The sequence below is a fragment of the Chrysochloris asiatica genome, unplaced genomic scaffold (assembly GCF_000296735.1).
Source record: "Chrysochloris asiatica unplaced genomic scaffold, ChrAsi1.0 scaffold00150, whole genome shotgun sequence".
Taxonomy (NCBI): Eukaryota; Metazoa; Chordata; class Mammalia; order Afrosoricida; family Chrysochloridae; genus Chrysochloris; species Chrysochloris asiatica.
Window position 1 is genome coordinate 3,845,928 of NW_006408668.1, and position 23,356 is coordinate 3,869,283.

The 23,356-nt window shown below is 40.5% G+C and overlaps 1 protein-coding gene and 1 pseudogene across 1 annotated transcript in view; one reads left to right on the forward strand and one right to left on the reverse strand.

Annotated features, from left to right (window-relative positions):
- CREG2 (cellular repressor of E1A-stimulated genes 2) overlaps nucleotides 1-23,356 on the forward strand; it is a 130,968-nt gene that overhangs the window by 49,925 nt on the left and 57,687 nt on the right. The window contains exons 3-4 of the mRNA XM_006870768.1: nucleotides 4,369-4,482; nucleotides 14,338-14,479. Coding sequence (XP_006870830.1) covers nucleotides 4,369-4,482; nucleotides 14,338-14,479 — 256 coding nt within the window. The remainder of the gene's footprint in view (nucleotides 1-4,368; nucleotides 4,483-14,337; nucleotides 14,480-23,356) is intronic.
- On the reverse strand, nucleotides 9,912-10,289 carry LOC102832170 (annotated as a pseudogene).

The window sequence follows — 23,356 nt, forward strand, 5'->3', positions numbered from 1 at the left end:
AATCCAGCTTAAACCTCTGGAAGTTCTCTGTCAATGTATACGTTCAGCTGTATAGGACTCCATATAGTGGGCACAAATCATTTCTGGGCTTGCTACCAACCACGGAAAACTAACTAGTTACAAGCATTGCAGAATTCATAAGGTAAAACCTAACCATTACTCTAGAGTCGCTTCTAACTCATAGCATCCGCATGTGTGTGAGAGTAGAACTGTCCTCCACAGGGTTTTCAGTGGCTAGTTTTTTGGAAGGAGATTTCCTGGGCCCTGCTCAGTGGACTTGAACCTCCGTCCTTTTAGTTAGCTGTCAGGTACTCCAAGGTGAAACCTGTTGTTGTTGTGAAGTTCCATCAAGTCGGTTCTAACCCATAGCAACCCTGTATAGAGTTTCCGAGAAACAGCTTGTGAGCTTGAACCACTGACCTTGCAGTTCAAATGGCTTTGCAGTCGGTGCATTAACCCACAGCGCCACACCAGGACTCACTATGCTTCCTTAAAGAGAAGCACACCTTTGCAGAGAATGAGAGTCGGTCACCTCAAACTGGAGTTAGAACTTCAAGCTTAGGAGCTCTTATTTCAGCCTTACCTACTGATAGCAGTCAGTAAACACCCACCCCCACCACTGCCACAGGGACACTTTCCCACATACAGACTTGCCATACTCCTACTACTGTTCAGTTCTCACTACGACAAAGTTAGATCACTTTCCACCAATCACATTTTTTTATTTGTATAATGATTTCTCACACTAAATTAATAAATACTTAACAAGGAGTGATGTTTTGACATTGCAGTTTCAAAGCAGTGGGCTTGAGACTCCAGACTTAGTCTCAGGGAACACATTCCATAAAGACATCTTTCTTCCTACTTTGGTGACTCGGGTCTTAAAAGCTTGAGAGTAGCCATCTAAGTTTCAACTGTTAGTCTCTTCCCATACAGAGCAAATGAAGAGCAAAAAAAATCAAAGATGCATGGAAACAGTCCAAGAAAAGAATTAGACTACCGGAACCACAGCTTCCACCAACATGAGACCAGAAGGAGTAGATGATGCCCAGCTACCGCCACCAATCCACTCTTACCACGATCACAGTACAATGTACTGAATAGAATGGGAGAAAAAGTAGAAAAAAATTCAAAATCATAGAGACTTATGGGTCCAATAGAGACTAAAGGAACCCCTGAGATTGGCCCTAAGCACCTTTCTGAGTTAGAACTGAAGCGACATCCAAAGAGGACCCTTCAACCAAACAATAGATAGGCCTATAAAGTGAGCAATAAGCCTGGAATAGCATGCTTCTCAGAACAATCAACTATATACGACTCAAAAGGCAGCATTTGCCCAGAAGCAAAGTTAGGAAGGCAGGAACCCAGGGCAGAAGTGTGGAGAATGAAGACATGTTGTGGGGATTGTAACCAATGCCACAGAACAACCTGTGTTAAATTGCTGAATGTGAAATTAACTTTCTCTGTAAAATTTCATCTAAACTAAACTAAAATATTTTTAACATAAATAAGTCAAAATAATTAAACTAAAATTAAAACTATACTCACCAAAACACTATCAGGCCTGGATGATCTTATTTTTCATTTCACCAAACATTCAAGAAACAGATCATCCACAGTTTCATACAAATGGTTTGAGAGAATAAAAAAGCCTCTCCAACTCATTCTACAGGGAAGCAGACCGTGGTACCAACTAGCGGACATGATAGGGGAAAGGGGAATTTTATATCACAGTAATTCATGAACAGATGGAAAAGTCATTAAAAAACTATTTGAAATGATTATTAGTGGCCCACTTGGACTTATTTTAAAAATGAAAAAAAAAAAACTATTAATAAAGTTATTATAATAAGACATTGTTGTTAAGTGCCGTCGAGTCAGTTCCGACCCATAGCGACCCTGTACAGGGTTTCAGAGGGTATAAATCCTTAAGGGAGTAGAAAGCTTCATCGTTCTCCCGCGGAGCGGCTGGTAGTTTCGAACCGCTGACCTTAAGGTTCACAGCCCGATTCGTAACCGCTACCAGAGCTCCTGGTAGCGTAGTAGTTACGAATCGGGCTGCGAACCGCAAGTTCAGCGGTTTGAAACTACCAGCCGCTCCGCGGGAGAAGAGGCTTTCTGCTCCCGTTAAGATTTACAGCCTCGGAAACCCTGTACAGGGTCGCTATGAGTCGGAACGGACTCCACGGCACATAACAACAACACAATAAGACATAAATTCTAGAAAAATTATTGTATATGGAATATATAGTGGTGGTTATGTGCCGCAGAGTCGGTTCTGACTCATAGCGACCCTGCACAAGGTTTACGAGGCTGTAAATCTTTTCGGGTGCAGAAAGCCTAATCTTTCTCCTGTGAAACAGCTGGTAGTTTCGAACTGCTGACCTTGCAGTTCATAGTCCATATATTCTATATATTTTATATAGAATATATGGAGAAATGATACTATAATAAGACAAATTCTAGAAAAATTATGATATTAATATAAGTAATATATTAACAGATTAAAAGAGATAAATGATCTTCTCAAAGATACAGTAAAAATATTTCATAAAATGAAAACTTGTTTATATCTTTTTAGGTACTCCTAGTAACCTAGGGGAAAAGACAGTTATTAAACCTACAACATGTTGTTGTTAAGTACCGTGGAGTCGGTTCCAACTCATAGTGACCCTGCACAAGGTTTCCAAGGCTGTGAATCTTTAGGGGAGCAGAAAGCCTCATCTTTCTCCTAAGGAACAGCTAGTAGTTTCGAACTGCTGACCTTGAGGTTAGGAGCCCAATTTGTAACCACTACGCTACCAGAGCTCCTTAAACCTACAACAAAGTCCATGTTAAATGTATCATGACAAGGTGTCCATAATACTAAATATTCTAGTTTACACAATTATCTTAAGATAAGAAATAGGAATATATTTGAAGATTGAGAATAATAGCCAAGTATAATTATTCACAAATGATGTAACTGTCTACACAGAAAATTCAAGAAAATAAAGAAGAAAACTTAACAAGTTTACTGAATTCACTAACAATAATTGAAAAATAATTGCATTTCTACTTATCAGGAAAAAAAATTTGAAGGTACATTTTTTAAAAGATCTCATTTAAGATCACAGCATAACCTATATAAAGTGCCTGAGTATAAATCTAATAAAAAATGTATGATATCCTGTTATAAAAATTATAGAACTTTATTGAAATACCTTACTGTTGTTAGTTGCCATGGAATTAATTCTGACTCATAGCAACCCCCTCATGTGTGTCAGAGCAGACTTGTGCGCCATAGGGTTTTCAAGGTTGTCCTCTTTCAGAAGTGGATCACCTAAGGTGTCAGAGACTTTGACTTCAAATTGCCAAACCATTGCCCCATAGGGTTTCCTATGTTGGAATCTGCATCGGGACAGATCACCAGATCTTTTCTCCCATGGAGCTGCTGGAGGATTTGAAACTTTCACCTAGCAGCAGAGCACTTAACCATTTGCACCACCCAGGGACTACTGATGAGAGTCTTGCAAATGTAGGTTGGTCTGGCACGTATATGCTTTACGATGGTGGTGATGGTGGGTTTTGTGTGCCATTAAGTCGGTTCCAACCCATAGTGACCCTTTATTGGGTTTTTGAGTCTATAAATCTTTATGGGAGCAGAAAGCCTCATCATTCTCCTGTGGAGATTTGAACTACTGACCTTTTGGTTAACAGCCCAGCTAGTAATCCATTATGCTACCAGGACTCCTTTATGTTCTTTATTGTTGTTGTTATGTGTCGTGGAGTCAGTTCCGACTCATAGTGACACTGTACAGGGTTTCTGAGGCTGTAAATCTTTACGGGAGCAGAAAGCGTCGTCTTTCTCCTGCAGAATAGCTGGTAGTTTCGAACTACTGACCCTGAGGTTCGCAGCCCAATTTGTAACCACTACGTGACCAGAGCTCCTTTATGTTCTGTATAGAGTGCTTCAAATGTTATCTAACTGGCCCTTACTTGTAGAGTGATTCTTCATTTTCATAAACACACTTATTATCCTGTCTATACCGATGTGTTTCAATGCTAATTACAGATAAATACAAAGTAGCCCGGGTGGCCCAGTGACAAGATGCTAGTCTGCTTACCAAAGAATCTGCAATGTGAGCACACCAGCTGCTCCGCAGGAGAAAGATGAGGCAGTTGGTTTCCATAAAGATTACAGAGTTGGAGACCCTATAGGGGGCAGTTCTACTGTATCCTATGGGATCACTATGCATTGGGATCCCCTCAACAGCAGTGGGTACAGATGATGTGACCACTGTTTTCAATTTTAAAATAAAATCCTCACTATTCCAGGCTAATGTGTGATCGTTGTTCTAATATATGAAAAATGTTCTTTGCAAACAGAAAAAACATCGTTGACCCAGAAGATCCCAGATGTGCCCGGTTAATGCTCACTGGCCAAATGACTGCAGTGTCTCCTGAAGAAGTAGAATTTGCCAAGCAAGCCATGTTTTCAAGGTTCGTGTATGCTTGACAGTTCATGTGCCCAGAAATACACAGTCGTTAAGAGCAGAGAGAGGTCTGGGCTGTGGGTTTTGTAGTGTAGTGGTTACGAATCGGGCTGTGAACCTTAAGGTCAGCGGTTCGAAACTACCAGCCACTCCGCGGGAGAAAGATGAGGCTTTCTACTCCTGTAAAGATTTACACCCTTGGGAACCCTGTACAGGGTCGCTATGGGTCGGACCCGACTCGACGGCACTTAACAACAACAACAACAACAGTGCAATGACAGTACTTGTACTTCTTTCTGTGGCTAAGTGCTGCAGCCATACACTGGCTGGGATTGTGTCTAGCAAAGGCCAGACACATGGCCTTGCATGGGGCTGACACTGCCCCACAGAGAGATGTTCCAGACACCATTTCCTACATGCTGCTAAACCTTGTCAGGGCCCTACCATCAAATAAAAATAACCAAGAGTCAACACAATTTCAAATCCCTACTACAAGCACAGTACCAGAAGTTACACTGTTATTGTTAGCTGCCGTCCAGCCAGGCCCTGCTTCATGGGAACCTCATGTATAAGAGACTAGAACTGCGCCCTAGGGTTTTCTTGGCTGTACTTTAACAGAAGCAGACTTTTCTTCCATGGAGCAGCTGGGAGGGTTTAAATCACGGAACTTTCGGTTAGAAGCATGCACCATTCAGACTCACAGCAAGTTACAGAGCGGTGATCCCCATACAGAATCATCACTTAGAATGTTTATATGAGGGGTCCATTGTAGCGAATTGTTTCATTTGTGACTCCCACCAAACGAATCTTTTTCTGATGGGTTTAGACTAAGAGAAGGTGGGAGAAGATACTGATAAGATAACATGATTCAGCTGTGGATGCTAGCAGACTTCACTGTAATTGTAAAAACTTAAAACTCTAGCATGGCTCTAAAATGAGGCATCTCAGAAGCAGGAAGTGGGGGATCTCACTATCAACAAAGAAGAAGAGCCAGGAGTGGAGAGTGTCATTTGGACCCCAAACTCCCTGCTCATCAAGCCTCCTCGACCCAGGGACAGAAAGTTGTGACACCAGAGGAGAGATAAAGGAGCAGCAGCAACAGTATTACAAATGAGAGCGTGAGACAGACTGGTGAACTTCCCAGCCCACGGAGCAAGTAAAGTGTAGCCACTTTGGGCAGGAGACTTGCTTGCAGAGAAGGGAGCCTCCAGGCACGTAATTGGGGGAGCTGGATTTACTGACCCGAGGAGCTAGAGCCCAGTTCCTTCAGACTGAGGCTTAGGGTGGAGTGGTGTGTCCTGTGGGCATTTATCAGCAGCTCTAAGAGAGCTTTGTTACAATTCCCCTGGCAGAGACAGGCATGCCTACAGGCATGGCCAAGAAGGAGCTATACCGACTGAAAAAAGTGTGCCCTGAGCATTTGCTGGTCCTAACTTGTAACCTGCTAACTTCTCTAATAAAACCCCTGACTGTAAGTACGGCATCTGAGTTCTGTGTGGCCACTGCAATGAGTTATTGTTGTTGTTCAGTGCCGTTGAGTTGGTGCTGACCCATAGCGACCCTGTACAGGGTTTCTGAGGCTGTAAATCTTTATGAGTGCAGAAAGCCTCATCTTTATCCTGCAGAGCGGTTGGTAGGTTCAAACTGCTAACCTTAAGGATCACAGCCCGATTCGTAACCACTACGCTACCGGAGCTCCTTTTTTGTTTTTGTTATGTGCCGTGGAGTCGGTTCCGACTCTACCGGAACTCCGGAGCTCCTTAGAACCCAGAAAAGAAGTAAAAAGTGAGGGGGGGGGCAAAGGGGGGGAAGGAATGACTGGTACCACACCGTGTTTTGTAAAGGGACTTCAAAAAAGTTCATGTGAAAATGGAATTGAAAGATAATGGGATTTTTCCATGGACTTTTTGAAGACCCTTCAATGCACAGATCCCCTGTTTTTCCAAAGTTTGCTTTACATTACTTCACTTTTACTAACGACCTGCGCTGATACCTGTTTTCACGAACCAAAAAAAAATCTGAACAGGATTTTCACTTTTACGAAAAAAGGGGAACAGTGAAGCTAGTGTTCAACATTTATTTTTCAGGGAACATTTAAAGAGGCAGCACATGCCCCGAGCATCAGGAGTGGTGCCTCCAAGTTCTTTCCCTGGGAACTACAATACATACTTGAGTTAGGAAGGAGCCCTGGTGGAGCCCTAGCGTGGCACTGTAGGATAATGCACTGGACTGCGTACCACAAGGTCTGCGGTTGGAGCCTTCCAGCTGCTCCACGGAAGAAAGATAAGGCTTTCTGCTCTCATAAAGATTTACAGCCTCAGAAGCCCTAGACAGGGTCGATATGACTCAGTGGCACACCACCACCACCACCAGTGTTGTTTTAGGTTTGACTTGGTTTTTGGTATAATTTAGTAGGTTTTTTGTGTCTGGGAATGCTAAAAAAAAAAAAAATTTCCCTTATAAATTAATGGTATCTGCTTCTTCACTTTATGGCATATTAGCTTACAAAAGGTTTCATAGGAATGCTTTACTTGGGATAGGTGGGAAAACATATAAAAGTAGTTTTCTATCGCCACCTCCACCCTTTGATCTACTTACTGAATCTGATTCTCTGCAGATAAGGTCCAATCTAAATTTTTTAAAAGCACATGGCAGGAAATTGTGACGCATTGTAAAGTTTGAGAACCACCGCTGTGGAGTGGGAAGGCAGCCCAGGTAGGAAGCCAGAGCCAGGCCAGGGGATAAGGGCAGTCATGTGGGGGTCGGGGGGGACAACCCAGCACAGATGTCAAAGCTAGAGTAAGGTGAGTGGTCATCTCCACTGAGGGGATGGCCTGTCAAAGGTGTTGAGAGGATAAGCCAGGTAATGACAGTGTCCATGAGGGACAACTGTATTGGAAAGTCAGAGCTGGACAAGGAGTGGAGTCGTCCACCCAGGAGTGTGGGCCATGAAAGCAGGTAGCATGGCAGTTTTCTAAATTAGTGGAAGAGTGCACAGAGGCAGATGCTAGTTGGATGAGCTGTCCACAGCCCACGCAAATGGGAACAATCAAATAGTAAAAGTAATGAGGATAATGGAAACCAAGTTTCTCACTACCGCGGAAAAGAGTTAAAAGATACTACGGAGAAAACTAGAGTGAACTCTGTGGAGTTGGAATGAACACGGATGTATCAATGTGTGCTCATGGCTTTCGGTACAGAGATGAAGAAGTAACACATGGGTGTGTGTGTGTGTGTGTGTGTTTTGCTCTCAAACAGCAAGTTACTCTTTAGTTCTCCTCTCTCACTTTATGATAAACAAAGAGAAAAAGACAGCTGGCTAACATATTTCCAAGTCATCTGAAAAGCTTAAAACTACTGAGTTCATTAGGTTGTTGTTGTTGTTACATGCCGTGGAGTCGGTTCCAACTCATAGTGACCCTGTACAGGGTTTCCAAGGCTGTAAATCTTTACGGGAGTAGAAAGCTTCATCTTTCTCCTGTGGTAGTTTCAAACTGCTGACCTTGCAGTTCACAGCCCGATTCATAACCACTATGCTACCAGAGCTCCTTAGTTCATTAGGTACATTTCCTATTTTCCACATTACAGCAGACAGCAGCAGTGTTGCCCAATTTCCCACCGCTACATACCACGAAGGAGCTCTGGTAGCATAGTGGGTTATGAGTTGGACTGTTTATTGCAAGGTCAGCAGTTCAAATCTACCAGGCACCTCGAGGGAGAAAAATGAGGCTTTCTGTCCCCGTAAAGCTATACAGCCTCGGAGACACTATAGAGGGTCGCTGTGAATCAGAACCAACTCCATGGCACACCACCACCACCATGGCAGCACTCTACTTACTGGTACCAAAATCTGTCCCAGTTATGATTACAAAACAAAGTGACTTAACACCTTAACATGGGCAACAAGGCAGGCAATATACAACAAGAGGGAGGTTGGCAGAGGAAAGATGAAGGTAGCCAGAGAACAGGGAGGAATGCAAGAGTTAAAGTGAATAGAAGTAAATTCTGTTAACTGATGATACATGGAGGGGATTGCGAGCAAGTAATGAAGCAAAGTATATGATTTGTTCAATGTAACATTGATGATCTGCTCTGTAAACCTTCACTCAATTCACAATAAAAACTTGTTGGCTTTTTTAAAAAAAAAAAAAAAAAAAGCTAAGTGACTTAAAATAACAATTGTTATCTTAGCTAGCATATTGTTAGCAATTGTTATCTTGAGGGTGATAAGGCATCCAATCAGCATCAAATAGTTGGGGGGGGGGGGAAATGTTCTTTCTCCTGTACTTTCAACTTCTTTGGAAGTTTATGATTCTTCCACCAAAAAAAATTTTTTTTAAATATGCAACACTGACTTGTTATTTCACTATTGTAAATATTTTTCCCAGTTTGCAGTTGATCTTTGAATTTTGTTGGTAATGCATATATAGATACATACATACATACATACATATGTATCTAGATAGATAGATATCTATGTATATAAATACAAACATATATATATAAAGGAATATTCTCATTTTTAAGAAGTTACAAACAAAAGTGAGCCAAAGCTTGTTGCTAGGTATCATCTCTTTGTGTGTTTGTTTAAGCTTTCACAGTTTTTATTAAATCCTAGACTAATTTGACGATATCTCAGTTTATAGACATCATCCCATGGTGTGAACGTGTTTAATAAGTGAAAAGAAATCACATCCACAGCCTTATTTCCCGCAGATCAAAAATAACATAACACCTACACAGAACACTTACAATGACATGCACTTACTCAGAGTTTTCATACAAGCCATGTTGGTTATCACATACATCTCCTAATACTTAATATAGTAGAATTATTTATTGAAGTTCCCACATAGTATTTTCATTACAAGTGTCTTACTGAGATTACTAACATTTTTGATAGTTTCACTGACATTTGTAAACTACCATTAATATTTTCAAGAGTAAAAGCTGAATATGAAAAGTTAAATTAATAAATGAAAATGACATTACAAAAAAAGAGTGTTGGGGGCGGATATTGTTGGGGTAGAAAAGTCAAACAAATCTAGACATTTGAGTTGGAAGAGAACAGATGAACTGAAGATTTCCCAAATCAAGAGTTTAATGATTTAACACAACACAAATCCTTCTTCACATAGAAGTTGAAACTAAAAGATCTACAAACTCTGGCTGTAGGTCTTAAACAGTACCAACTCTTCTGATCAAAAAGGCATAACAGTTAAGATTGTATTATTTGTCTTTATTTTACAATACTAGGTGGTGAACACAAGCAATCCTCCTTAGTAAAGTGACTAGGTTCACTCAGAACATTTTTAATAATGCACATTAAAAAAAAATTTCATCTTACAAATCGTTCTGCAATACAAATATACAATAAAAGCCAGTGTTAAAAAGCTGAAATGACTAGAACAATGCAGGTTTGATACGGCCCTGAATTTACAGTTTTCTTACTGCATCATCAATGTCAGAAATCTGTTTCTCCAGGTAGCTCTGGTGCTCAGGATTTCAAGAAACACCTTTTCTTCCTGATTTTATTTCACCTTCCAGATCCATCCAATAGTCTCTAATATCAATTAGAACTTTCCCTAACTAGCCCTGAACACTGATATTCCTCATGTTCCCAATCCAAAACATTATCATCTCTGCTGTTGCTCTGCTTAGAGGACAATAAGACTCGTGAAGTTTCACCAGTGTTTTGCTACTTCACAGGTTTTCTGGAGAAACTTGCTTTTTCCTCTTTAACTTTTTGTCGACTTCACTATCAGAATCACTACCAGGTGAACTTGAAGAAACAAGTCCCTTTGATTTAGGCATTTGCTTGGATCCTACAACCCAACAGCCTCCTGCGCACTCGCTCACAACTTGGTACAGCTTTCTTTGGAGTAGGCATACATACAGATGTCTTTCAATCAGTTGGCCAGATTTCTTGAAATAGATGAGTGAGTGTCTCCAGTGCTGCATCAGTTTGTTGAAATCGAAAGATTTCAATTTGTATCCATTATTTCCTGGAGCCTTGTTCTTTGCCAATGCCTTCAGAGCTCGTTGGACTTCTTCCTTCACCACCATTGACTCTTGCTCATATGCTACCTCTTTAAGCGGTTGAACATCGATCATTTCTTTTTGGTATAGTGACACTGTATCTACCTTCTATCTTCTTATGAAGTTTTCTACATCATTCAATATTTTGCCAACGTAATCCTTCATTATTTCAAGTCAAGGCTTGAATTTTTTTTTTTTCTTCAGTTCTTTCAGTTTGAGAAATGCTAAGGTATTTTTTTGGTTTTCTAACTCCAGATCTTTGCAAATTTCATTATAATACTTGACTTTGTCTTCTCAAGCTTCCCTTTGAAATTTTCCATTCAGCTTTTTTCACCTCCTCATCACTTCAGTTTGCTTTAGCATCTCTACACTGGAAAGCAAGTTTCAGAGTCTCTTCTGACATCCATTTTTATCTTTTCTTTCTTTCTTTTCTTCTTAATGATCTTTTGCTTTCTTCCTGTACGATGTTCTTGATATCAATCTACAATTCTTCTTGTTTTCAGTCATTAGTGTCTAACGCATCACATCTGTTCTTGAGATTGCTAAAAATTCAGATGGGATATGCTCAAGGTCATATTTTGGATCTCTTGGATTTGTTTTAATTTTCTTCAGCCTGAACTTGCAAATGAGCAATTGATATGTGTTCCACAGTATGCCTCTGGCCTTGTTTTGGGTGATGATATTGAGCTTTTCTACCATCTCTTTCTACAGATGTAGTCAATTTGATTTCTGTGTATTCCTTCTGGTGAGGTTCATGTGTCTTTTATGTTGTTTTGAACGGTATTTGTAATGAAGAAGTCATTGTCTTGCAAAATACTACCATGTGATCTCCAGCATTGTTTCTATCACCAAGGCCATATTTTCCAACTACTGATCCTTCCTCTTCATTTTTAACCTTTGCATTCGAAACACCAGTAATGATCAATACATCTTGATTGCATTTTTGATCCATTTCAGACTGAAGAAGCCAGTAGAAATTCTTCAATTTCATCATCACTGGCTTTAGTGGTTGGTGTGTAAATTTGAATCACAGTGGTATTAACTGGTCTTCCTGGTAGTTGTATGGAGATTATACTATCACAGACAGTACTTTACTTTAAGACAGACCTTGAAATGTTCTTGATGATGAATGCAATGTCATTCCTCTTCAATTTGTCATTCCCAGCATAGTAAACCATGTGATTGTGAGATTCAAAATGCCCAATACCAGTCCATTTCAGCTCACTAATGCATAGGATATCGATCTTTGTGCATTCCATTTCATTTCTGACAACTTCCAATTTTCCTAGATTCATACTCTGTACATCCCATGTTCTGATTATTAATGGATATTTACAGCTGTTTCTCCTCATTTTGAGTTGTGCCTATCAACAAATGAAGTTCTAAAAGTTTTACTCCCTCTGGTCATCATGGTCAACTCTACTTTGAGGAGGCAGCTCTTCGCCAGTCATATTTTCATTGTCTTTTAACCTGAGGGGCTTATCTTCTGGCACTATGTCTGACACTATTCTGGTGCTCTTCATCATGTTTCAATATTCAATATTCTGGTGCTATCTAACAGTGTTCCAGTGCTATTCATAAGGTTTTCAGTGGCTAAACATTCAGAAGAAGTTTGCTTCTCCTTCTTTTAGTCTTTCTTAATCTGGAAGCTCAGCTGAAACCTATCCACCATGGATGACCCAGCTGGTGTTTAAAATATCTGTGGCAATTGACTAATACAAGAATAAGCAAGTTATTCCCCAGGGAGCCCTCAAGGCAAGTGTTCAGGTTCCCTCAAGGCAAACCCCCTTCCAAGACTGAAACTCAAATGGAATACGCGAGCAGGCATATGGTCCTGCTACTGACCATGTTGGTCACCGATAAGGGGAATTTGGGGAAAAACAGCAATGAAGTTGTGAACTAAGTCCGACCACTTTCAATAGACTCCTGTCAACCTGGATTGAGACCTGGTTAGCCAGCAGTATGACAAGACCTGGGAACTCTGGGCCCAGGGACAGGGACATGGCCTAGCAGAGTATGAAGCATCCAGCTGATATGAAGTGAGGGGAGATGCACAGGGACACCCACACTCACAGATAGTATCCATTTGACCTGGCATCAATGGCTGGATGATCACAACATAACTAGAGGAAGAAAGAGGAGGGGAAAATAAAAGGAGTAACCCACTACAAGTGGATGAACTCGACTTATGCTAGTGGGTGCAGTATGACAAAGGAGCAGACAAATCTCTATATTGAGGATCATTCCCATCCCCTTGGTACACAGGGTCGACAGGGATGGGGAACTTAGACATTGGCTACCCAAAATGGGGGAATACAAAGGCAAGAAATTACCGGTTTACAAGCTTTTAATAGGGAACCTGGTTCCAGAGGGTACAGGGAAAGGTAGAACCTCCACTGAATTGCTTCCAACCAGTCTGGATAGGGTTGATAAAAGGTGAAGGGGAAAGGACTCCTGTGGTTCAATAGGGAATGATTGTTATCAGGTCTGACAGTGAGTGTTGGAAAGGTACATGTAAATTTTTGTAACAAAAGGAGGGGAGTGGCTGATTTTCCAGTCCTGGAGCCAAGATCCCTGGAACCATCAAGGGAGAAAAGTGAAGTGCAGGACCGTGTCCGGAGAGGCAGTAACCCTAGGGATGGAGGCAGAGACGATGATGTGGGCAGAAGAAGCGGCTGGGGACTCTGGACTCAGGGAGGGAGAGGGGCTGTGTGCTGGTGGCTAGGGGCAGGTGTGTGGGGTGTACCCTTTGGGTGTTTGATGATGCATGCAGGGGATTGTGATCATTGCAATGAAACAAAATATAATAGGATGAATGTAAAGATAATATTCACCCATGTAAACTAACACATAATTCACAATAAAATATATGTATATATCATATATCTGTGGCATAACTTCCAGCACCACAGCAACTCACAAGCCACCACTGTGCAACAAACTGGCAGATGAGTGGTGGCCCAACCCATAGACATCCTATGATTTTCCCAGGCTGTAAATCCTTACAGGAGTCCTGGTGTGGTGCTGTGGGTTAATACGCCAGACTGCAAAGCCCTGTGAACTGTGAGGTTGGTGGTTCAAGCTCACCAGCTGCTTCTCGGAAACCCTACACAGGGTCACTATGGGTTGGAACCAACTCAATGGCATTTAACAATAACAACAACAAATCTTTACAGGATCAGAAAGCCTCATTTTTTTTCTTCAGCAGAGAGGCTGGTGAGTTTGAATTGTCGGCCTTGCATTTAGTAGTCCAGTGCTTATCCTATAGTACCAGGGCTCCTTAGGGACACCAGAGACAACAAAAGTCAACTCTTACTGAGCACTTATTTATGCAGTGGCTTATATGTGTTTACTCCCATTCTCCCTGTCCAGTCCTCTGATCTGCATACCAACAGTATGATTCCACAAACAGATAGGGAGACTGAAGTTCAACAAAGCAAACAAAACAGCTCATCAACAGTGGAACTGGGATTTGAGCCAAGAAGTATGGCTCAGGTTTTAAGCAGTTAGCCAGTAGGTATAGGTACTACCATTTCCTGCCTTCCTAAGACTCTCCCAGGTTCCAATACCCAGCTTTACAAAACTATTTTATTGTTGGTATTCATCTATTCTAAGAAATACTACATTTACGCAGTTTATAACGATCTTACGTATTATCCTATGATGAAAATTGATAATAAATATTACTAAGGAAACTGTATGCTCTGGTACAGGAGGAAGTCCATGGGGTGTTGGGGTGACACCATGAGTCACCATACTGGGCCACACCAACCCCAGGGATACCACTGAAGAGTTTAGTGTAATCTCGCCTTTCTTCCTGCAGGCACCCAGTACTGAGGAAGTGGCCTCGTCAATATGAATGGTTCTTTATGAAGATGCGGATAGAACATATCTGGCTTCAGAAATGGTATGGAGGATTATCTGAGATTTCAAGGGAGGAATATTTCAAAGCAGTTCCAAGAAAGGTCTGATGAATTAAGAAAAAAATTCTGTGGTGTTGACTTTAACATGAAACCCTTTTAAGTGATGTGGCCAGACAGCTGTTGCTTCCTGCTGTCTATTTGTTGAAGGGGTTCATTGCAGCCCTGTCACCCTGACTGCAGAACAAAAGAAGATGAATGGAGGGCCCGATTCTAGACCTGAAATTAAAGCGGTCGTTTGCAAACCCTGAGGAATCCACAGAGGTTTGGCACCTATATAGCCTTTGTTTATGTTGTATTCATTCCAGACTCACTCACTTGAGAATCATTGTTGGTTGTCAAAATGACATGTTGAAACAGTTGCTGTTCCCTTCTTTAGAAAAACAAATTGTGCCTGTAAATACAATATGATTACTTTATATCATGATAGTATTGTTGCTTGCTGTGCCAAAATGCACATCTGGGTTCACACAACCACATACAAAAGTAAATCTAAATATGCATCATGCAACCACAAAACTGTGTTTAGGGGCAGGGTGGAGGACTATTTGTCTATGGATTGCTCATTGTGCTGCTGGATTGCAAAGGCAAAAGTCATTATTTAGGCACACATGCTAGAATGTATAGATGACTGATGAAGCTTTTTCCCCCACTGTAAACCGAAGACTCCCTATAGGCATGCAGCTCACGCCTGGCCATGCTGAGGAACCTCCAGGAGAGGAGAGCAGGTAAACCTGGGAAGGGGATAAATGTGTCACAGAGGGAAGGACGGCCTGTTCCTTGTCCAGGCGCTTCACACAAGTCATTTCAGCCCAACAGCCAATGAGACACATGTCATCACTGCCACTTACACACAAGCAAGGAAACAGAGACTCTGAGACCCCAGAACTGGCTGCACATAATAGAGAGAGCTGTACCTAAACGCTCTCAAGTTTTCAGGACAAGGCAAAAGTAAATGAGCAGGTAGTCAATGAACTGGAAAACTCAGTAAAGCGGTTATAGAGGAGAATGATTTGCCTACCTGGACAAAAAAACAATAGGCTCAAGTTTGAGTCTTATTACAGATTTAATATTTTCTACAAATTATATGCAGGAGTTTTGGTATTTGTTTTAAGAAACTAGACTATAGTTGTATACACATTTAAGGCCTACATGAACCTCTGTGTATACATTCAAGACCTCATAATTGAAGTCCACAAGGTATCTAGCAGTACCCAAGTCTTCTGTCTTCCTGGAATGGCTAGACACAGATTCAGTTTGTTAATGAACATAAAAACACATGATCATATAGGGAAAAAGATACATTTTTGAATACATGAAGTGTTATTAATGGTTACATTTTTGTTGTTAAAAAAATGAGACAAAAAGAAGGTTTGAGTTGTCTAAGCATATTTTTAAGTGCCTGTTACTAAAAGAAAACGCAGGAAGATGCATGGAATTTTTTTTTTTTACCATAAGCCAATGCTCTGGGGAGTACCTAACGTTGGCAATTTCTAACACAGAAGAGTGGGGTAATGTTGAGGTTATTTCATATATTTAGAGTTTGAAATTATTGCTACCTCCATTTTAAAACTAAGAGGGAGAAACTGGAAGAACAAACTACATGCTCAAAAATAGTCTCCAAGTCAACCTCAAACTTTAGTTTACAGTAATTGAGAGAGTATGGCATTGGCAGAGGCATACATGGGGATCAATAGAACAGAATAGAAAACCCACAAATAGACCCACACAAGTAAGATCATTTCAGAACGTTTCAAAAGCAGTTTGATGGAGGAGGAAGGACTGTCTTTTCAATACATGGTGCTATGCAAGTACATACACATCCAGAGGCAAAAAATAAAAATACAGAATTTAACTCTGTATAAAGTCATAGAGCTAAATTTAAAATGTGAAACTATACAACTTTTCGGAGAAAAAAATGTAGAAAATCTTTCTGACTCGGACTAAGCAGAGTTCTTAGACGTGATGCCAAAAGCACAATCCATGAAAAGAAATTGTGATAAAACAGCATCAAAGTGTTTTGTTCTGCAATAAACGCTGTTCAGAGGCAGAAATGAAAGGCTACAAACTGGGAGACAATATATGCAAACTACTTATCTGACCAAGACTACTATCTAGGATATATGTTGTTGTTGTTGTGGAGTACCATGGAGCAGTTCCAACTCATAGCGACCCTGTATATTTTCCAAGGAGCGACTGGTGGGTTTGAACCACCAACCTAATGGTTAGCAGTCTAGTGCTTATCCTACAGTGAATATATTGTTGTTAAGTGCCATCGAGTTCGTTCCAATTCATAGCGACACTGTATAGAGTTTCCAAGGATCTGCTGGTGGGTTTGAACTGCTGACCTTATGGTTCACAGTCCAGTCGCTGATCCTACAGCACCACATCCGGAGTCCCAGCTTATATATAAAGAACTCTAAAAACTCAACTGCTTAAAAAAAAAAAAAAAAAAGACAATCCAATCAGGAAATGAAGACTACTGCACTAAAGAGAATAAACAGTAGGCAAATAAACATGTAAAAAGATATCAGCTTTAAAGAAATGCAAATTAAAACCACAGTGAGAGATCACTACACATCTACCAAACTTGCTAAAATAAAAAAGAATGACATCACCAAATGTTAACAAGAATGCTGAGAAACTGGACCATTCAGGTATTATGGACAGGAATGTAAAATAGAACAACCACTCTGGAAAAAGAAATTGGAAGTTTCTTATAAAAGTGACTAACCAGGCAACGGCCATACAACACAACAATTACACACATGGGCATTTATTTATTCCAGAGAAATGAGAACTTGTATTCACACACACACACAAACTATACATGAATGTTCGGAACAGCTTTATTCATAATAGTCAGAAACTAAAAACAACCCAGAAGTCCTTTAATGGGTGAATGATAAAACCATGTGGTCCATTCACACTGTGGAATACTACTCAGCAATGAAAAGGAATGATACAACAACTTGGATGAACCTCAGAGGAATGATGCTAAGTGAGAAAAGCCAATCCAGAAAGATTACACACTGTATGATTCCCTTTCTAGAATGTTTCTTGAAAATGCCAAAATAATAGGAATGGAGAAGACATTTGTGGTTGCCAGGGGAGTTGGGGGAAGAGGAAGAGAGGGGGTCAGGTGGCTATAAAAGGTCAGTAGAAAAGACCCCTGTGGTGCTGGCATTATTTTATATCTTCTCTATCAGCATCAATGTCCTACTTGTGCTATTTTAGTATAACTTAGAGCATGTTACAACTAGATAAAGGGAACACAACTTCTCTACTGCTTACAACTGCATGCAAATCAACAATTCTCTCAAAATAAAACACGCACCTTTTTTTTTTTTTAAACTTAAGGCTTAGCTTAAATAGGGGCTATGTGCTCCTTCTCTTATTGGCCCCTAGTAAAATGAGGAACTGAGTTATGTGCCAAAACCTAGGAGAAAAGAAGATGAGACAGTATTAATTCTCTTTTGTTAACCATTAATATTTGCATTTCAGGAAAATATAGAACACTTTCCTTTAAAAGTTTTCTAGAAATAATCACTTAAATGTTGAATACAAATTAATAAGAATTCAACAGATGTGCTGTATAGATTCTACATAGACCACTTAGATGGGGAGAGTATCTTTCAGGTTTTGACATAAACGTATTGAGAAAGCTGTGTATGTATACAGGTATCTGAGACTATACAGAATCATTCTTCATGGATGTTTATAGTAATAATTCATTTTTGTGTTTGCATATGTGAATAGGCTAATTAAAATATATTCTGACCCAATGCTTTTATTTACAGTGGTTGTACATATAAACTTGACATATATCGAGTAATTCTGATGTTTCTTTCAATATACCTGACTCCTTATAAAAGAACTGTCTTTTAGTTGAAATGTATTGCTATAAAACTTCCAGAATGTCTGTTTCATTTTTAATAAGTTAACTATCAAGTACTGTTCTGAAAATAAAACCTCTCTAGGATAATTTTATGCTCATTTGATTGCTTTAATAGCAAGCCGCTTATTATAAAATTTGAATTATAATGAAGCTATGGTTTGTGCTCTATTATGCATGTGTGGTGTCAAGTCTGTTTTCAGAATTAGATATGTATGTTTAACCAAAGACTGCTTCATTGCTGATATGTTTCCCATGCTCAGTTAAATAAAATTATAATACTTGCATGTAGTCCTTTTTTGTAATATTATAAATGGTCATTATTAGATTTCCAAGAAAATACATATATTCTAATGAATCAGCAGTTAAATTTCAAATAGGAAGAGAAGAATACGTTTGGTAACTTTTGTTGATATGTTGTTGTTTTTTTAAAGATATGTTGTGGTTGTTGTTAATGAGTCCTAGTGGCGCTGTGGGTTAGGTGTTGAACTGCTGGTCACAAGGTTGGTGGTTCAAACCACCCAGACTTTTAAGGAGAAAGCTGAGACTGCTGTTCCCATAAAGATTTATAATTGCAGAGACCCTAGGGATCAGTTCTACTCAGGCTTAAAAGGTCACCATGATTTGGGATTAACTCAATGACAATGCGTTTGGTTTGATTTGGGGTGGTGGTTACTAATTGCCGTTGAGTGGACTCCCAGTCTTGAAGACCCCATGCGCAACAGAACAGGCACTGGCCAGTACTTCACATCCATGGTGGGTTATACATCGGACCATTGCGGTCCGTAGGGTTTCCATGAGCTGATTTTCAGAAGTAGATCTCCAAGCCTTTCTTCTTGTTGTTGTGATTGTCAGGTACCATCGGGTAGGTTCTGACTCATAACAAATGACTCTATGCACAACAAAACAAAACACTTCTAGGTTCGTAGTTTGTCTTAATCTTGACCAGCCTCTGAAACCTGTTTAGCAGGGTATCAACACATAAGCAATCAATGACAGCAAAGTGGTGACTGCATACGAAGACATGAGGGGACACCAAAAAGTTCATGGGAAAATGAAAATATGGGGCAAGATGACAGAGTAAACACATGCACTGAGCTGATCCTCTACAACAAAGACATGGGAGACCAAGTGAAACAGAGCCAGGTGGTGATCCTAGAACTCTGAGCATCAGAGGACAGGACAAAGAGACGAATCGAGTGCCGACCGGAAGAGGAAGCTGAACCGGAGCAGTGAGAGAGAAGAAACACGAGTGACTTTGGAACGGAGTGGTGTAGTGCAGCCATCTGAGCTTTTCCAAGTAGCTGCTCATACAGCCACCTGTGAGCACAGGGTGTGGCTGGAGGGCAGCAAGCACAGTTCTCCCTAGTTCGCATGCCTTCCTAGTAGCCAGGGGTGTGGCCAGTTATCACCCTTGCAAATCCAGCAACCAGTGGCAACCCTCTGGCGCAGACTTGCTCTGCCTGGGATCAAGTACCTGACATAGCACCTGTCTCTAGAGACCTGTGAACCCACCCCGAACTATGCTACACTATTAGTGAAGAGAGAACTGACTTTGTTCCCAAGTCCAATCTCTTCCACATGCACCAGAGACAGGGTGAGTGCCTGAGAACACACCAATATACAATCACCAACTCAGTATAAATATGACGTCACAGTGTCTCAGAAAAAAAAGAATTCCAACTTCCATAAAGAAGTAAGACAGGCTCAGAAAATATTACACCAGAAATTATATCACAACTACCTGATAAGGAATTTAAAAGAATGCTAATCAGGCAACTTCAACTGATTGCAAGAAAGATCAAGAAAGCTACAAATGAAATCAAGGAAAACACAGACAAAACTGGGGGCAGGAAAAACTGGGGATTCAGGAAGCAAACCGACAAAATTGAACAAATGGGAACCATAAAAAACAGCAATTAGCCAGAAGACAAACACTAAGACTCCAGAAATAGATAATATACTGAAAGGGCAAAGAAATAGAATTGAATCAATGAAAAGCTGAATTACTGAACTTGAACAATAGCTCTTCAATATTCATCTGCTAGAGGAGCAATCCCTATACAGGGTCGCTATGGGTCAGAACCAACTCCACAGCACTTAACAACAACAACAAGAGGAGCAATCAGAAAAAAGAACAAAAACATTTGAAGAAAGCCTTAAGATTTCTGTGGGAAACTAGCAAGAGGAATAACTTAAATGTGATAGGAATTCCTGAACAGGAAGAGACAGAAAAAAAGCCATGGAGAATATTATCCAAGAGTTGTTGGAAGAAAACTTTCCTAACATCATGAAAGAAAAACTAGCCAATCAAGATGTTGGAGGAATTCCAAACAGAATAGACCCCAAAAGAAAAACACCAAGACATATTATAGTCAAACTTTTCAAAGCAAAAGACAAGGAAAGAATCCTGAGAGCAGCTTGGGAAAAACGAAGTTACTTACAAAGGAGAGAACTAAGAGTAAGCTCTGATTTCTCAGAAGAAATCATGCAGGCAAGAAGACAATGAAATGACCTGTATAAAACTCTGAAAGAAAAATTGCCAACCAAGGATCATGTATCCAGAAAAATGTTCATCAAATATGACAGCAAAATTAGGTCATTTTCAGACAAACATAAAAGAATTTGTATAAACAATGCCAACCTTACAAAAATACTAAATGGAGTTCTTTAGACAAAGAACCAACAACAGCGCACAACAACCTGGGACTAATACACATGACAATATCACCTAGACTCAACCTAGATAGAAGGAGCTCTGGTAGCATAGTAGTTACGAGTCAGGCTGCTAACCTCAAGGTCAGCAGTTCGAAACTCCCAGCTCTTCTGCGGGGAGAAAGATGAGGCTTTCTGTTTCCTTAAAGATTTACAGCCTCAGAATCCCTATGCAGGGTCACTATGAGTCAGAACTGATTCCACAGCAGATCACCATCACCACCAACCTACACCAATCTAGATATGTTGCTGTTGTTAAGTACTGTGGAGTTGGTTCCAACTCATAGTGACCGTGCACAGGGTTTTCAAGGCTGCAAATCTTTACAGGAGCGGAAGGCCTTTCTTTCTCCCATGGAACAGCTGGTAGTTTCGAACTGTCGACCTTGAGGTTAGCAGCCCAATTCGTAACCACTATACTACCAGAGCTCCTTAACCTAGCTATAGAAGTATGCAAAGCAAAACAGACCTATAAAACTGAAAATAGAGAACAAAAAAAACCCCATAAAGTAAAAAAAAGGAATAACTCCAAAATGAAGACAAAATCAAATAGATTTCAAGAAAAATAAGTAAATAAACCTAACTGCAACCCTAAAAACTAGACCAAGACTTACTCCTAGCCCTAAACCTACCCTGTAAAGGGTTTCTGAGGAGCACCTAGTATGTTTGAACTGCTGCTACCTTGCAGTTCAAATTGACCTTTCAGTTCAGTGCTTACCCTACAATGCCTTACCAGGACTCCATAACACTAACTCTAGTCCTAATCATAAGCCTAACAATAAATGAAGTCCTAGACCTAGCCATTGCTCCAACCCTAATACTCACTTGTTAGTCCTACCCACCTCCCCACAAAAAAGATAATGGCGTTTTCCACAAACTTGTTGAAACCCCCTCATATTTTCTGGGGCTAAAACCCTTAATTTCTACATTTTGTTATTGTGCCATCAAGTCAGTTCTGACCCATAGCAATCCTGACCCACCAACCAGGTGGTTCAAACCAACCTTGAGGTCAAGTGCTTATCCTTCAGTGCCACACCAGGCCTCCTGTCTTCCACATGAAAGGTGAGAAATCTACACTGAACCATCATTGATTCTTTTTTAGGTATGGTGTTGGTTATGGTTATGTGCCAATGAGTCTGTTCTGACTCATAGCGACCCTGTACTGGGTTTCAGAGGCTGTAATCTTGACAGGAAAAGAAAGTTTCTTCTTTCTACCTTGGAGAGGCTGGTAGATACAAACTTCTGACCTTGAGGTTAGCAGCCCAGCTCATAATCCACTACACTACCAGAGCCAAGTATAAAGAATAACAAAGATCTGAGAAGAATTGATGCATTTTAATTATAGTGTTGATGAAGAATATTGAAAGTACCATGGACTGCCAAAAGAACAAACAAATCTGTCTTGGAAGTAGTGCAGTCAGAATGCTCCTTACAAACAAAGATGGCCAGACACAGAAAGGACCAGTCTATGGAAAAGGGCATCATGCTTAAAGTAGAGCGTCAGAGGAAACGGAGAAATCCCCCAACAAGATGAAGTCACACAGTGGCTGCAACAAAAAGCTCAAGCATGATAGCAATTATGAGAATGAAAGTACCAGACAGTGTTTTTTTCAATCATACCACAGGGTCTCTGAGTCAAAGTCGACTTGAAGGTACCTGTCACCAAGTATAATGAACCTAATTTGCACTTGAAAATGTAGACATAGCTACACTCTGGTGTCTCCAATTTTTGACAAAGTTGTTTTGCCTCAAATTTGAAGTTAAAAAAAAAAAAGTGGGTCTGTCTGCACTCAAGCTGGTGTAGCCACCCCTCTGCTAGCTCCAGTGGTGGATTAACCAGTTAACATGGTAGGCACCAGTTTGCTAATCTGTGGCAAGCAATTTCACATGGGTTTCATCACATCTTTGACATGGTGAGGGACAGGTGAAATTGTGCACTGCAGATTGATGGGAAGGCACCATTGTTTAGTTAGGTGCCACCAAGTAGATTCCAACTCATAGCAACCCTATCTACTCACAACAAAAGAGCCCTGTGCCACCCTCACAATTGTTATATCTGAGCCCATTGTTGCTGCCACTGTGTCACTCCATCTTGTTGGGGTTTTCCTCTTTCTCACTGACCTTCCACTTTTCCAACCATGATGTCCTTCTCCAGAAACTAGTACCGCCTCAGATATACTCAGAGTATAAGAGACGAAGTATCACCATCCTCACTTCTAATGAGCATTCTGACTGTGCTTCTCCGAACACAGATTTGTTTCTTCTGGCACTCCCTGTTACTTCCAGGATTCTTTGCCAACACCATAATTCAAATG